Raw genomic sequence first — 18,085 nt, forward strand, 5'->3', positions numbered from 1 at the left:
AGAATTATGGGACTTCACGAAGTGTTCAAACATACGAGTTATAGGTATCCCAGAAGGGGGAGAAGAATGCCCCAGGGGAATGGAAGCCATACTAGAGAATATTATAAATGAAAATTTCCCAAATATCACCAAAGATTCTGACACACTGCTTTCAGAGGGATATTGGACCCCAGGATGCCTCAACTCTAACAGAGCTTCTTCAAGACACATTGCGACGAACTTGTTCAAAGTCAAGACAAAAGAAAAGATTCTTCAAGCTGCAAGGAGTAACTGCCAGTTGACCTACAGGGGCAAATCCATCTGGGTGACTGCAGACTTCTCTAATGAAACTTTTCAAGCAAGAAGACAATGGCCATCTACCTTTAATCCACTTAAACAGAACAATTTCCAGCCCAGAATTCTATATCCTGCTAAGCTAAGCTTTAAAATTGACAGAGAAATCAAATTATTTACTAATGTACAAACAATAAGGAAATTCACCACAAGACCAGCTCTATATGAAATACTTCAACCTGTTCTACACACTGATCATCACAATGGATCAATAACAAAATAAGAACTCAGCAATTAAAGGACAGAACCTACCTTCCACAATGATGCAAAAGATAAAACTAAGCAATGAACCCTCACAAAATAAGATCAATAGAACACTACACACTTATCAGTCATCTCAATAAATGTTAATAGCTTGAATTCCCCACTCAAAAGGCATAGACTGGCTGACTGGATTAAAAAACACAAGCCATCCATTTGCTGTCTGCAGGAAACACACCTAGCTTCAAAAGACAAAACTCAGAGTTAAGAGTTGGAAGACAATTTTTCAGGCAAACAGAATTCAGAAGAAAAGAGAGGTTGCGATTTTATTTTCAGATACATGTGGATTTAAAGCAACTAAAGTCAAAAAAGACAAAGATGGTCACTTTATATTGGTCAAGGGAAAAATACAAGAAGATGTTTCAATTCTAAATATTTATGCACCCAACTTAAATACTCCCAGATTCTTGAAACAGACTTTACTTACTCTCAGCAATGATATCCTATAACACCATAATAACAGGGGACTTTAACACTCCTCTTACGGAGCTGAACAGATCCTCTAAACAGAAATTAAACAAAGATATAAGGGACTTAAATGAGACCCTAGAACAACTGTGCTTGATAAGACGCATATAGAACACTCCGTCCCAAAGATAAAGAATATACATTCTTCTCATAGCCCCATGGAACATTCTCCAACATTGATCATATCCTAGGACACAAAACAAACCTCAGCAGAATCAAAAGAATTGAAATTTTACCTTGTATCTTCTCAGACCACAAGGCACTAAAGGTGGAACTCAACTCTAACAAAAACGTTCAACCCCACACAAAGCCATGCAAATTAAACAACCTTCTACTGAATGACAAATGGGTGCAGGAAGAAATAAAACAGGAAATCATTAACTTCCTTGAGCATAACAACAATGAAGACACAAGCTACCAAAACTTGTGGGATACCGCAAAAGCAGTTCTGAGAGGAAAATTTATACCTTTAGATGCCTACATTTGAAAAACAAAGAGAACGCATCAACAAATTCACAAGCCATCTTATGGAATTGAAAAAAGAAGAACAATCTAAGCCTAAAACCAGCAGAAGAAAGGAAATATTCAAAATTAAATCAGAGATCAATGAAATTGAAAACAAAAGAATCATTCAGAAAATTAATGAAACAAGGAGTTGGTTTTTTGAAAGAATAAATAAAATAGATAAACCTTTGGCCAGACTAACTAGAAATAGAAAAGTAAAATCTCTAGTAACCTCAATCAGAAATGATAAAGGGGAAATAACAACTGATCCCACAGAGATACAAGAGATCATCTCTGAATACTACCAGAAACTCTATGCCCAGAAATTTGACAATGTGAAGGAAATGGATCAATATTTGGAATCACACCCTCTCCCTAGACTTAGCCAGGAAGAAATAGAGCTCCTGAACAGGCCAATTACAAGCACTGAGATAAAAGAAACCATAAAAAATCTCCCAACAAAAAAATGCCCTAGTCCAGATGGCTTCACACCAGAATTCTATCAAACCTTCAAGGAAGAGCTTATTCCCATACTGCAGAAATTATTCCAAAAAATTGAGGAGGAAGGAATCTTCCCCAACACATTCTATGAAGCAAATATCACCCTGATACCAAAACCAGGAAAAGACCCAACTAAAAAGGAGAATTTCAGACCAATTTCACTCATGAATATAGATGCAAGAATTCTCAACAAAATCCTAGCCAATAAATTACAGCTTATCATGAAAAAAGTCAAACATCATGATTAAGTAGGTTTCACCCCAGGGATGCAAGGCTTGTTTAACATACGCAAGTCCATAAAAGTTATTCATTGTATTAATAGAAGCAAAAACAAAGACCATATGATCCTCTCAGTAGATGCAGAAAAAGCATTCCATAAAATCCAACATCCTTTTCTAATTAGAACACTGACAAGTATAGGCATAGGTGGCACATTTCTTAAACGGATCGAAGCTATCTATGACAAACCTACAGCTAATATTTACTGGAGTAAAACTGAAAGCTTTTCCTCTTAGAACTGGAGCCAGACAAGGTTGTCCTCTGTCACCTTTACTATTCAACATAGTGCTGGAAGTTCTAGCCAATACAATTAGGCAAGACAAGGAAATAAAGGGCATCCAAATGGGAGCAGAGGAGGTCGAACTCTCCCTCTTTGCTTACGATACGATCTTATACTTAGAGAACCCCAAAGACTTAACCACAAGACTCCTGGAAGTCATCAAAAAATACAATAATGTCTCAGGATATAAAATCAATGTCCACAAGTCAGTAGCCTTTGTATGCACCAATAACAGTCAAGATGAGAAGCTAATTAAGGACACAACTCCCTTCACCACAGTTTCAAAGAAAATGAAATACTTAGGAATATACCTATCAAAAGAGGTGAAAAACCTCTATAAAGAAAATTATGATCAGTGTAACTGGCTTATTGTACCCTCAATGAATCCCCAACAATAAAAAAAAAAAAAAAAAAAAAAAAAAAAAAAAGAAAATTATGAAACCCTAAGAAAGGAAATAGCAGAGGATATTAACAAATGGAAGAACATACCATGCTCGTGGCTGGGAAAAATCAACATTGTTAAAATATCTATACTTACCAAAGCAATCTACCAATTCAATGCCATCCCTATTAAAATATCAACATCGTACTTTCAAGACTTGGAAAAAATGATTCTGTGTTTTATATGGAACCAGAAAAAAACCTGTATAGCTAAGGCAGTTCTTAGTAATAAAAACAAAGCTGGGGGCATCAGTATACCAGATTTTAGGCTGTACTACAAAGCCATAGTGGTCAAGACAGCATGGTACTGGCACAAAAATAGAGACATAGACATTGGAATTGAATGGAAAACCAGGAAATGCAACTAACATCTTACAACCACCTAATCTTCAATAAACCAAACAAGAACAAACACTGGGTAAAGACTCCCTATTCAATAAATGGTGCTGGAAGAACCGGATATTCACATGCAAAAGACTGAAACAACTAATACACCACACCTTCTTTGCCAGGCATCAGCAGAAGTACTTAATATATACTAACCTATTTAATCCTCCCAAGCAATGCTATCAGGAAGGTACTAGTACTACTCCCATTTAACAGACAAAGAAATTGAAGAGTGAAGTCAAGCAATTTGCCCAAATTCACACAGTTGTGGAGGAAGCTAGAATTCAAACTCAGCTGTCTGGCTCTAGCAAGCTAGCTCTTTACCTTCACATCATTTAGCCTCTTAAAAGCTCTAGTATGAGGTCACGTGTGGTAGCTCCTACCTGTAATCCTAGGAGTCCGGGAGGCGTAGGCAGGTACCCTGTTTCCCCGAAAATAAGACAGTGTCTTATTTTAAGGTGTGCTCCCAAAGATGCGCTAGGTCTTATTTTCAGGGACGTCTTATCTTTCCTGTAAGTAGGTCTTATTTTCGGAGGATGTCTTATTTTCAGGGAAACGGGGTAGATCACTTGAGCTCAGCTGGAGGAAGAGGGAGACCCAGTGTCTACTAAAATACAAAACTAGCCAGGTGTAGTGGCAGGCATCTGTAGCCTCAGCTACTCAGGAGGCTGAGGCAAGACGGTCACTTGAGCCCAGGGATTTAAGTTTGCTGTGAGCTATGATGCCACAGCACTCTGGGCTGGGACAACAGTGAGACTCTGTATCAAAACAAAAAAAAAAAAACTGCTAGTAGGGATCACTGTAAGCTTTCAAGAAAGCAGTTACAGAAAAGCAAGAGAAACAAACAAAAAAAATAGAAAGGATTTGGTGGATACTGACAAAGTGAAAGAAGTTTTAGAAAAGGAAAGTGATTATCAAAGTCAAGGGAAAGGTTGTTTGGAAGAGGAGAGACCTGATTGGTGACTGTGGCCTGAGAGTCGATTAAAACTTAAGGGACTAAAAGAAGCACGATGAAGCAGGGGAGAGAATATGTCCACTGAGGGCACAGTGCAGCAGAGGCTCTGAGCTGCACAGGTTCAGAGCACACCCAGGGAATGAGTCCAGCTTTGGCAAAGTTTGGTAGCAACAGAAAATAAGGTAGGAAGGTCCAAGTGGGTGGACGGTTTGCAAAAACAAAAGGGAGGCGTCTAGAGGTTGTTGAGAGAATGAGAGGTAACATTAACAAATGTGAGAAAAAGCCCAAGTGCCCATCGATCCACGAATGGATTAATAAACTGTGGTATATGTACACCACGGAATATTATGCAGCTTAAAGAAAGATGGAGACTTTACCTCGATCATGTTTACATGGATGGAGCTGGAACATATTCTTCTTAGTAAAGTATCTCAAGAATGGAAGAAAAAGTATCCAATGTACTCAGCCCTACTCTGAAACTAATTTATGGCTTTCATTTCAAAGCTATAACCCAGTTATAACCTAAGAATATGGGGAATGGGAAGAGGGAGGATGGGCGGAGGGAGGGTGATTGGTGGGATTACACCTGCAGTGCATCTTACAAGAGTACATGTGAAACTTAGTAAATGTAGAATATAAATGTCTTAACACAATAACTAAGAAAATGCCAGGAAGGCTCTGTTAACCAGTGTGATGGAAATGTGTCAAACTGTTTATTAAACCAGTGTATGGTGCCCCATGATCACATTAATGTACACAGCTATGATTTAAAATTAATAAAAAAAAAAAATGTGAGAACGGCCAGGTTAAGGCTGTGGTGTAGGGAGATGCAGACGCCCAAGACATGGCCCAGCAGCATGAAAATGGAAGACAAAGACTAGCCTCCTGATGCCACCAAGAGGCATGGGGACAAAGTGGAAGGTTCAGAATTGAGTACTAACTGCTGAGGCCTTCCAGGGATATAGAATCTTTGAGGGCACAGGTTTCTAAAGAGATGAATTAACATTGACTAAGTACCTACTTTGGTCAGACACTAAGCTAAAGGCCATAATAAGTATAAATATATGTAAATGCACATATATAATTATATGTCATCTAATACTTTTTGAAACAGAGTCTCACTGTCATTCTGGGTACAGTGTAAGGCATCATAGCTTACAGCAACCTCTAACTCTTGGGCTCAAGTGATCCTCTTGCCTCAGTCTCCCAAGGAGCTGGGAACACAGGTGCCCACAAGGATGCTAGTTTTTCTACTTTCAGCAGAGACAGGGGTCTCCCTCTTGCTCAGGCTGGTCTCAAACTTCTGAGCTCAGGCAATCCACCTGCTCCAGCCTCCCAGAGTTCTAGGATAACAGGTGGTAGCCACCTCACCAGGCCTGTATTTCCTCTAATTCTTACAACCACCTGTGGTTGACTGAATGGGGACCACATCCTAAAAAAGTATCTGTCCACATCCTAATTCCTAGAACCTGTGCATGTGACATCTAAAAAGGGATCTTCCCAGCTGGAGCTTAGTTAAGGATTGTGAGGTGAGAAGATGGTGCTAGATGATCTGAGTGGACCCTCAATACACACATGTACACACACACGTACTCTTACACACATACACACTTGGGCACAAAAACATGCACTCACATGGGAGAAGGTAACGTAAAGACAGAGACCGGGTGATGTGGCCACAGGCCAGGAAAGACAACAGCTCCTGTTGCTAGAAGAGGCAAGGAAGGAAGGATTCTGTAGATCCTCCAGAGAGAGCATCCAACCGACACCAGAACTCGGGGAAAATAAATTTCTATTGTGTTGAACCAGTGTGTGGTAGTGAGTACGGTGGCCCTAGGAAACTAGCAGACCACCCCATAGGAAGTACAGCTTCCTCTCTCATGAGATCAGAGAACAAACACAGGCCGACACAAACACGAGAGTCGTGTGTAGGCCTGAATGACACTGGAGCAAGGAATTTAGAAGAAGCCATAGAGGAAAGGGACAAGAAAAAAGGAATTTCCAATGTAAAGGTTGTGAGAGAAGTGACAACAGGAGAAATAAGCCAGATTTCCAGTAACGCGAAAAGGGGAGAAAGAGGAGGAAGGAGCCAGAAGTGATGCTTAAAGTTACAGGAGAAAACACTGTTTCCTACAGTATCTACAGAACAAACCAGAAAATACGCACTATGGAAAGAGAGACTGCTGTCACAGCTGCCCCTCACAGCAGCCATGGAATGTGAAGCAGGTAGCTCCTGATTTCTAAGAATTCACAATAATCTTCTAAAATACCTGTTTCAGATGTGAAAAAAGTTGTCTTTTTTCCACGTCTCCAGAAATTACTCATCCATGTTGATGAAGGAAAATACATATGTTATCTCCAATAATGACGGTGTAACCCCAGGATTAGATTAGACCATACAGAAAACCTTCCTCATACCATGCCTAGTACTAAGGTATTACGTGTATTAAAAACAAACAATAACCAGTTTTGAGGCTGTGCTAGGCTCTTACACAATTCTTTGTGTCAAAGTACTATTTAAACAGAATATCTTACAATGGTGATAATAATTCAAAGCCAAGTATGGGCTCAGGAACATTTGAAATGCAAATAATTACCAACCTGTATGCTTAATTTCCTCCTTTTTACCTTTCAAGTTAAGTTATGGGTTGACTAATGAATACAAAAAATTAAAGAATTCTGTGTTCACAGTCCCACTTTATCAAAAAATTAACAAATATAATGATATACAACTCAGCTCTATTTCAGACCTCAGTCAAAAGCTCAAACTTTGCAGATGTAAACACTGAAAATAAGAAATTCTTTTAAACAGGTGTCTTTCCCACTTCCACTCTGGAGTTTAACAGTCTGAAGTAGTTTTTGGAGATTATTTGTGTTTGAATACTGATCAAAGTTAAATATTTTAAAATAAAAGTTGACTTTTCCAGTGATCTTATTAAAGATGTGCAGAATAAAGATGTTTATCCACGTGTGTTTATTGAGTGCCTGCCATTTACCAAACAGTGCCAGGAATTAAGGAGCCATTTGGGTTCCTCTGTGAAGAACCATGAGACTAGAGGCACAAAACTACCTAAAACATCAGAGGACTTTTGCAACATTCGTTCCCCATCATAAGCCTGGTTGAAACGCAGACAATATACACACACTATGTAACAAAGTAACACTTGTTAATACACTGTTATTCACTTGAAATAACTATATGACTTCTTTAAAGCCTGGCAGGAGCCCTAAGCCCATGAGTTATGAACCACATTGGGGAAAGAAGACTCAGGAGGAAATGAGGGAATCAGGGAAGGAAGAATGCAGGCAAATAAACAGATTTTAAAAATCTAATCAGGAAACCCATTTAATGACATTACAGGCTAAAAAAACAAACCCTAAATAAGCATACCCAGGAAACATCTAATTTTTGAAAATTAGTAATTTCAGAGTACATAAGAAGAACATTAAATAAATCTCTATCAGTGAGAAATCAGTGAGAAATATTAAGGTATGAGCTATTTGAACAGTATGTTTTATCATTATCTCCAATTTTCTTATGTTTTGCAATAAAATACCTTTCAGAATTTCAACTTGCTCATTCATCAAAAGAAAATGACTCTAAAACAAGAAACAGAGCGGAGGACACTGCAAGAAAAATTAAATTCAAAAACTTCCAAAGCCAGAGTACATTTTCAAATCAGTAAAAAAGACATTTTTTAATTCTCTACCTTTGGTCTCTTGATTCAAATGAAAATAAAGTCCAATTTCTCTTCCTATGAGTTATACAGAAAATTGTACTATAATCGGAAGTCAGAGTCTCTGAGTGATTAACTTAATTACCAGGAATAATATATGTAACATGATTTCAATAAAATCTTATTAACACTTAAGCCTCAAATATAGGACAACAAAACAGGTCATAACATTCCAATCAAGATGTCATGTTATAGCAACAAACTTCACATACCTACTTAAATATACCACTGCAAAGATATTATAAAAACACCTTCCTAGCCAAGTGCTAGAAAATGTTTTGAAATTAGATAATCTTAATGACCTTTATTGATCTTGTTAAGTGAACAATAATATATCTTTCTAATAACTAAATCACTAAATGACAAACTCTGGGTTAACCTATGACCTAATCACCTAGTCACTGCAGATTCAGAAAGGAACAAACAATCCTGGTTGTCAGAAACAATGCATTTACCTGCCTATCTCTCTTCTGAAGAAAAAAAATTCATCATCAGGGTAGCTATCTCTATCTCCAGTAAAACATGGATGTTATAAACAAGTAAATTTGGTTTTCAAGACATAAGATTCGTGCTATGAAAAATTCAAATGATAAATTAAAATATGATCAATTGATAAAATCAAGCCTTTTGTGTGTGGGACATAACCACAAGAGGGACTCTAACAAAATCAAATATTTGACCTAGTTGTTTGTACCCTCACATTAACCTGAAATAAATTTACCTTTCAAAAAAAAAATTCAAATGATATAATATGATCAATTGAGAAAGTAAACCTATCTACCACTTAAACTTTTTCTCCCACCTTGGTTGGGTTTGTCAGAAACACAATTCTCAGGCTACAGAGTGACCTGGGTATATGTTAGAAATAAACCAGAATCAGAATCTCTGGTGATAAGAAACAAGTTTATTCAAGCACACCACCTTCAATAAGGCTTAAGCACATTCATATTTGGAAAGCATTACTTATATCAATTCCTTAAACATAATTAATAACACTTGTAACAAGCAAAACAGGAGAAGCTTCCTTCCATATTTATCTTATATTAAATATCACAGTTGACGTAGCTTTCTAATGCATCTACAATCCATCAGACATAGGAGAATCTCTGCTTCATACTTAATGAGCACAACGAGATGAGCACGAAACATGATTTAGTGGAGACAAAAGACTTTCAGAAATTCAATTAATAATGATAACAACAATGTAAGCAAAAAAACATACTTATTACAAATTTAAGATTGAAAATTACTAAGTCTATTCTCCTAAACATTTTGCTGAGCCTCACAGCCAACGATATAACTACTGACAGAAATATCCTTTAAGCTAAGTCAATTTCAACTGAAAAGGTATTGCTATAGCTTAAACCAAACACTGCCAAATTCTGTTATGACCAAAAACTAAGTCTGTCCACAGGCAGTCTGACCATGAAACATAACAAATCAGACTGGCCCAATGCTGGATTTATATGACAAAGAAAAATAAAATTGGGCCAGGTGTGGTGGGTCACGCCTGTACTCCTAGCACTCTGGGAGGCTGAGGCGGGTGGATTGCCTGAGCTCACCGGTCCAAGACCAACCTGAGCCGGAGTGACACCCTGTCTCTAAAAATTGCCGGGCGTTGCAGCAGGTGCCTATAGTCCCAGCTCCTTAGGAGGCTGAGGCAAGAGGATCGGTTGTGCTCAAAAGTTAGAGGTTACTGTGAACTACGACACCAGGGCACTCTACCAAGGGTGACAAAGTGAGACACTGTCTCAAAAAAAAAAGAAAGAAAATTAAAATAAAATTGGAGTGCTACCTGAAATTAACCAGTAGGCCCAAGGCATGAAGTAAAAATACCTAGCTAAAACAAACAGTGCTTAATTTTCCAGAAGTATTTTAAAGGCATTATATGCATCCTCCGAAACCCGACTGTCAACTTTTAGTGGAACTGATCTTGGACTCAAATCACACTTAGTACTTGTATATTATTCTCTTTGTTATTATCCTGATAAAAGGCAGAAACTGAAAGCAAAGGTCTTATACATATAAAATCACTGTGTCATCCAGAAATTAAAAAGAAAACAAAATAGTAGATTCAGAGTGACGAGGGAGAAAACGAGAAAAGAGGAAGCAAAGGGGTGGGCACAGGTGCTCTGCTTACAAAAGCCACAGGGGTCCAAGGCAGCCAAGAAAACGGACCAGAAAGGGAATATTGCAAGCACACACAGCCTAAGGAACTCCCAAATACAATCGAGGAAACCCAAGCGCTGGAAAAATCACTCTTTCCACTCTTCTCATGTCAGCCTCCCCTTCCACCTCCGCATTTCTACTTAAGACAAACATCAAAGACAGGCTTGAAAGGAAAGAGTAGTCACAAAAGGCAGTGTAGGTGGAATGGGGGCAGGACGAGGAACAGGCCTGACTGTGCGGGGTGAGCCGGGGTGCTGCAGGGTCTAAGAGCACTGTCAACACAGCACAGAGCAACAGGAGCCCAAGGGAATAACAGGTCTGTCCAGTTCCCAAGCAAAACACCCTCTCCAGCCTGAACAGGTGGCCATCTACCCTCACTTGAAAATGGGTAAGGAAAGCAGCAGTTATAAGGCCACTTATTTCATTGACTGCTAGTCAGTTACAAGTCAGTCTTTACAGTAAGCCTGAAATCTGCTTCACTGTAATGAATCTCACTGCTGAGGCGATCCAAGAAGTTTCACCCCTCTTCCACATGATACTCCTTCAAACTTTGGAAGAGAGAGCTCGTTATTTCCCCTAAATCTTCAACTTTCCAGAGCAAAATGATCTGTTCTTTCAACTCAGCCACAGAAGAGTCAGGTACCCTAAGCTATGTATTTCAGCTCTTTCAACAACAACATGTGAGACTTGGGGCAAGTGACGATCTTCCAGAATCTATCTATCCTTCTTTCTTCACAAACAAGGCTGCCTGCTGGCAGTGGGCTCAGGAGTGTGGCAGAGAGGATGCTGTGGAGCTCCACAGCAGTGGACAAAGCAGTGGGCTGCCTTTGTGCTTTTGCTCCTGTAGCTTCTCTGCCCTTGGCTTCGGCTTCAAAAACACCAATGTGTCTGGGTACAGGGTTCCCATGGCCTGGAGAAGAGCAAACACAGGGGCTCTGGTGGGGGCAGAGGTGGCCACAGCTGGAACCACCAGAGCATAAGGCCTAGAAGCACAAGTGCCCTGAGAAGCCTTGAAGTACATCCTGTGACCAGCTTTTCACAGGCTGGGTTAGGAAATTAACCACCGAAATGACACTGCCTCACAAGGGAAACACAGTCTGTTTCCAACCAAATTCCAAAGTGTTCGGAATATCTATTATATACAGATGCTACAAACCTAGAAGTTTCTTTTTTAAAAGGAACCAAAAATGTGGCTGTGTTTATCTTTAATAAACACTAAAAGGCAGTAATGATGAGCATTATGGCAGAAGAAACACATCAGTATCTCATTCTGCAACACTGTTCAACAGATCTAAAATTTATTCATCAAAGACTGTGGACAATGGCATTTAGCACTGCCATATTTCCATGAATTAAGTTTCCTTTCAAAATTACCTGATTTTCCACAAGGCCATAGGATTTAGATTAATTTACAGTGAAACTAGTTACCTACGCTACTCAAGAATGGTGATCTCACCGCGGCAGGCAGCCTCTCAGAGGGCTGAGCCGCCCCCTTGTGTGCGGACTGGACCCACTGACCTCCCATCTAACAAAGGCTGGGAAGTGAAAAGGGCAGTAGAACCTCATGGGATACTTGGTCCTCCCCCATATTCTGAGTCAACCTCCGTTCAAGGTTGATTCCACGTTTAAGAGTAGTAACTTAGTCATTTCTACTGGTAGGGGTGAATTTTATTTACAGTCCACTGGCCTCCTGGTAAGCCTCCTGGGTAAGCCTAAGTTCTTTTTGAGCCATTACAGTCTGCTTTGTGTTTCAAAGGCCTTTTTGGTTTCTTCCTCACCAAGCACTCTGATCTACCTGGCCCCTTTAAGGAGTTCTTGCAGGTGTGTTGGAGGAGAAATAGATAAATACATTCATCTACATGCCAAAGACACCCAAACCTCTCTCCTGGGCTCCAAGCCCTTATTTCCATCTGTCTACCTACTGACATATTCTTCCCATATATCCAACAGGGATCCCAATTCAATTTTTCTAAAACCAAAAAAAGCCCCTCTCGAAACATATGCCTTTCTATATTCCCTAGTAATAGTTCCCCAGTTGTCCAAGCTAGAATCAGAACATCATCTTAAAGCTTCTCTTTCCTTCAATACCACTGGTTCACATCTGCTTGACTCTGCCCTGATGCAAACTATCAACTTTGATCCAGTTGTAATCCATCACACAAGCTACCACAATGAATTCTCACCTTGTCCCCGCCACGGGCTCTGCCCCTCTACCATCCTTCATGCTAGAAAGATCACTCTAAAACAAAGGACCACCTCATTCCCCTTTTCAAAACTTCCAACTACTCAAAGGACAAAAATAGCATGGGACACATGGCCAGTAAGGGATGCCCAGCGGAAAAAGAGGCCCAATTCCATGGCCCAAATCAGAACTCCTGAAAGGGGCCACGTAGATGAGAGCACCTGGTGAGAAATAAACCAAAAAGACCTTTGAAACACAAAGCAGACTATAACAGTTCAAAAAGAACACAGCCAAACTCAAAAGAACACAGCCAAACTCACACAGCTGTGGCCAGAAAGTCAAGAGGCTGTAATGAGAAAGTCGGAGTGTAACCAGCTACCTTCTGTGGCAGTACACAGAGAAACCTAGCCAAAACGTCAGGGGGACTTCCAGCAAAAAAAACCTAACTAAGTCGCCTCTCCCACAACACACATGCTTCACATGTACCCATCACCACCAATGTCACCATTTCCAACAGGGCGCAAAACCCCTGGAGGCCCAAATTACAAAGCACATGGCCAGGTTATTTCTCAAAGGGACCCTAGGAATCCAGATCCAAGTGATATATAGCCAAAGGACAAAACAGCCTATTAGCATGGCTAGAAAAGTCAGGGCTTCTGGTGAGCCAAGTGGACAGTGAAGTCCCTACTCCCAGGGAAGTTACGCAATCCCCGCCCCCCACACAAAAAAAATCATACTGCCCCATTGACTTCAAGCCTATCAATTTCTTTCATAATAAAGACAGCTTTGATAAAGATGTGTGAGCCAAGACCAGTGTCTGTCAGGAATTTTTGAGACCTCAAGTGCTTGAACACCAGGGCTGGGCAAGCAGAGCCTGGGGAGCCCTATCTGCTATCCCATGGCCTAAGCAATAGCCAGATGGAACTACTCCCACTTTCTGGAACCTCTGCTCTTATAGTTCCCTTTGACTAGCCTCCCTTTGCTCAGTCTAGACAAATCCTATCCATCTTCAATGGCCCATTCCAACCACTGTCACCTCTGAAATTCTTAACCAGCCCTCACTCTGCTCATGCCCCCCACCCCACATGCCTTTCAAGCATTTGCCATAGCTGTTATGGGGGTCATCCCATTACACTATGAGGGAAAAAACTGAGCCTTAACCATCTATCTTCCACACCTCGATGTCTAGCCTCTCTCAAGTGCACTATTCGTCTTTGTTGAATGAACGTATGAGTCAGTCGGCTCATCTTCTTGGATACGACAGCAGGAAAATGACTGTGTTGTGTTGGAAGTTATACTGAAAAGTTTTCTATTAAATACAAGTCCATCCCCAAATCCAGCGAGGTCAAAACCTTGAAGGGAAACTGCACTGTCTTTTTTGCAATGATGCACAAAGGTAGACACAGAATGAGAAGCAATTCGTGGCTGCTACCTCTACTGGGTGGGCTGGGGCAATCTGTCCATGGACTTACTGTGGTGTGGTCAGGGGGCAGGTGCACACCATCCAGTTTCCCTCTGTACTAAAGTTCATAACATAAAGACTATCCCTGCGTTTCCTTCATGAATAGAAATTTCAAGGAAAATGTTACAAGTCATTAAAATAATGAGCTTTTAGTTCTATGGAACTCATTGTGGATTATGACCCGAGTAGCCCAGACAATGCTGAGCAACATCAGAAAATGTTGGAAACCACACAGATTATGCTGTCCACACCTGTGTGTATTTGCTCAGAAGGGTGGGAGGGAGGGACAAGGGAAGGACAGCAAAGAAAGGTAACTAAAATGACAGAAGGCCTGCCTGGAGGAAAGCCCACAACAAACGTCTCTAGACAGACCAGGTGAGTGTCATTGAAGGCCACCAAACAGGTTGATGCAGTAGGATTAATAGGGGCTGCTTAACAGAAGACATCTGAAAACACTTATTCAGACAAAAAGTACTCTTACACAACACATATTTTAGCCATAAAACATTTTACTCCAAGATGTAACTCAGGCTAAAGTATGAATTATTCCAAGAAGAATCTATGTACATCTGAGGAGAACTAGTTACAAGAACCTAATTAGTTGTGGATATATCTCATAAATAAAAGTTTGCAATGAAATGGGAAGTGTGCATACAGCTTGTGTTCTGTATAACAAGGTACCATGGTTATATCCAGAAAAATCACTTGGGCAACTGATTGTTGCAATAGGAACTAGCCACATTTTTCATGGAATGTCATTTTTACTTGAGAGAACAACTGAAAAACTACAGCTATTTAAACTTGTATATCTGCCCTACATTTTCTCAAAAATGAACAAAGTAAGCTGGACACTTCAAGAAAAACTGACAGCATTTGATGCCAATGATAAAATTAGGGCTTTCAGGCAAAAATTGGAATTCTAGAAAACTGCTTTCTCAATGTTTAAAGATACAAAAGATAAATACAGAAGTTCTTCTTTTTTTACCCTAAATGATATATAGTTTTGAAAATACATTCTGCTTAATAAATTCATAGAATTTTGTAACTTTTGGTTTTTGCTTTTCTTACTGGTTTTGATGATTTTTTAAAAATAAGAAATTATAAAACCCACAAAGAGCAGTTTAAATCATGTCAATTTAGCTGCCTGCAAGACAATTTGCAAAAAGTTTCATGACATTTTATTCATGAGTATTCTATGGCAAACATTAAACATTCAAGTAAGAAAAATATAAATATAAAATTATAACTCATATCAATTAAATCTCAAAAATCTATAGACTATATATCAATGCCCTTAATAAAACATTTTTTAAAAGATGACTACGGCTGGGCATGGTGGCTCACACCTATAATCCTAGCACTCTGGGAAGCTTGGATGGGTGAACTGCTTGAACTCAGGAGTTGGAGATCAGCCTGAGCAAGAGTGAGATCTCCACCTCTTCTAAAAAAATTTAAAAATTAGCTGGGTGTTGTGGTGGGGGCCTGTGGTCCCAGCTATTCGGGAGGCTGAGGTAAGAGGATCACTTGAGCCAGAAGTTTGAGGCTGCTATGAGCTCTGAGGCCTTGCACTTACCCTGGGGCAGCATAGTGAGGCTGTCTTAAAAAAAAAAAAAAAAAAAAAAAAAAAAGACTATTAAGTGAAAGCTAGAATTCTATTTCATTCAGTCAACCTTTTAAATAACATAACAAAATGTTATTCAAAATACCAAGAAAGGAGGGAAATTTTTATCTAAGTGTCAAAAAGCTTTTTCTCCAAAATCTTTCAAAGTTAAATGTCTGGTAAAATAACACCCCCAAAGAGTTACATGAGAAAGTAAAAATTTATGTAAGATAAAGAGTAAATTTATAAGACTTCCAAAATGGCAAAAAAAGTTAAGAAAAGTCACTGCTGACAATGTCAAATCCAGTAAGGTACCACTGTCATTAGTACTTCAGGCCTCAAGGGGCAGTTTTATTGATTTAAAGAAAAAGCTGCAATAATGTTAAAATGTTCCTGAAACTATTTGGGGATACATTAAGGTTTCAACAATTTACGTCTTTTCAAGCATCATCTAAGCTTATGCATCTTCCTTGACTCCACAAATTTAGTATAGAAAAAGACTCGTAAGTGGTTTCCTATTTGGTTTTATATGTGTAAATAAATGTGTAAAGTAACCAAATACTACTGAAATTATTCTCTTAGCATTTATAATTTTCAACTCTTACTATGTTTGTGTGATATTTTAATCAAAGTGGTTGAGATGTTAACAGTGTTCTTTGAAAAAGTATCTGTAAGGTTTATAAATGTTTGAAATATCACACAAAAGCTGATTAAAAAAAAAAAGAAAAAGACTCATAATTTTGTTTTAAGAAATGAAGCAGTCTGAACCAAGTTTGCCCTTCCTTCCCCCTACAATTCAATACAATAACCTATCACACCCAAGACAGTGCCTGGATAATAACTCCATCTGAGAATTCTGCAGGTGTTTTCACTCTGTAGGAGGCATTACATTTTTAGCTAACTCTAGGAAGAAACAGCACTGGCTCAAAAGACTACTATGACTAACAAGAAATGATAGGAGATGTGCACTGTCACTAGGTAATCTGACATTAAGTATATAATCAAAAAAACTTCAAAGCTTTGAAAATATGGTGTATTTAATGTCCATGTGAAGTTCCTATTTTTCCTTCACTAGAATAATGCTGCACTGGCTCCTTTTCAATAAAAAGGGATGAGGAATTATGACATTTAATAAAGAAGCTAATCCAAGTAGATTATACAAAAGCATATTTTGGACCAAAAGCCAAAAAATAAACAGAAGGTAAAAATTTTTATCTACAAATCGCTTTAGGTAATTGTTATTTCAATCAGTATTTTATCTCAGAAGTTATCCTAACAGGTAGTAGAGGCTACCACCTTTAAAAAGCAGACAGGAGCAAACTAAAATCATGGACCATTGTTTTTACAAAACAACTCATCCCCATCGCCTAAAAGTTCCCGAAGTATGGCACAAATGTTAATTGACCTCATTCTAAAAAAGTGACCTAGAACATTCTTGAACTCAACCACATTCCCAGTTGTTGGGTTCTCCATCATATTTTTACAATCAGTTCTTACATTTGAGAGTGTTTGTATAAAACTACGATTAAGCACCGAGCTTAAGCTTAAAGCCTTGACATTACGTGGTGAAGCTGTCGCGAACACTCAAGAAAGTGAACAGAACATGCCGGGCCAGCATACCTAATTCTGCAATTTAATGCATTTAAGGCAATTTGTTTAAGTTATTCAAACATGCATTAACAAAATTCACAAACCAAAGAATGCCCCGAAGCAGTCTGACACTTCTGAAATTAAATTTCAAATAAAATGCTTCCTGTGAGCCCCCGTTTGAACACCTTCCAAATCCCAGAAGTAGCATTCTTCACATCCTGCACTGCCTTCAGTGTGACGGGGGAAGTGAGGGTGTGTCTCAGTGCTTACCGATGCCCGGAGCCACATAGATGAAGTAGAGACAAGACGAGGAAAGCGAGAAGAAGAAAATGAAGGCGAGGAGGGAGCGATTGGAGAGCCGCATCACCCGCCTGAGCACAGACATCTTCCTCTTCCCAGCCAGCAGCTCCGGCTGCGCTCTCAAGCCGGACTCCGGGCCGCTGTCCAGGCCCTAAACTTCCATGAATGCGCTAAAAGCCCCGAGACTGCGGCGGGGCCCGGGCGGGAAAGAGGAAATGGAAGGTAGCGGGCGGAATGAATGGGAGACCAGAGAGTCGCGGAAGTGGAGGTGCGGGCGCACCCGGGAAAGGGGTGGGGGAGGAGATGGGGAACCCGGCGTGGGGCCTGGGGACTCAAGACCAGAGGCGGCTGAAGAAAGGCGAGGATGCGCGTTCTCTGCCCCAGGCAGCGACAGGAGGAGGGGCCGGCTGCAGGTGGGGAGAGGCGCAGGCTGCGCGCCACGGCGCCCCTGCGGAGAGAAGCAGCCCACTGCGGCACTCCCGGCTCCCCGGCGGCTCCCGCAGCCCGCGCCCGGCGGGGACCAGGAGGCGAAGTCCCGGCGCTCGGGGTCCGGCTGGCCCGCGTTCGCTCCGCAGGCCCGCGACGCCTCCTCCTGCGGGCCGCGGCGTCTTAGCTTGCGCGGGGCTAGCGTGGGCG

At 40.2% G+C, this 18,085-nt stretch overlaps 1 protein-coding gene across 2 annotated transcripts in view; it reads right to left on the bottom strand.

Moving 5' to 3' along the window:
- B4GALT6 (beta-1,4-galactosyltransferase 6) overlaps positions 1-17,653 on the bottom strand; it is a 63,606-nt gene extending 45,953 nt beyond the window's left edge. For both annotated transcript variants that reach the window (XR_008375927.1, XM_053571126.1), the window contains exon 1: positions 17,420-17,653. Coding sequence is in view for 1 of the 2 variants with exons in the window: in XM_053571126.1 (XP_053427101.1) it covers positions 17,420-17,534 (115 nt within the window). In the remaining variant the exon portion in view is untranslated. The remainder of the gene's footprint in view (positions 1-17,419) is intronic.
- Between the last annotated feature and the right edge of the window lie 432 nt (positions 17,654-18,085).

Source organism: Nycticebus coucang, chromosome 19 (genome assembly GCF_027406575.1).
Source record: "Nycticebus coucang isolate mNycCou1 chromosome 19, mNycCou1.pri, whole genome shotgun sequence".
NCBI classification, from domain to species: domain Eukaryota; kingdom Metazoa; phylum Chordata; class Mammalia; order Primates; family Lorisidae; genus Nycticebus; species Nycticebus coucang.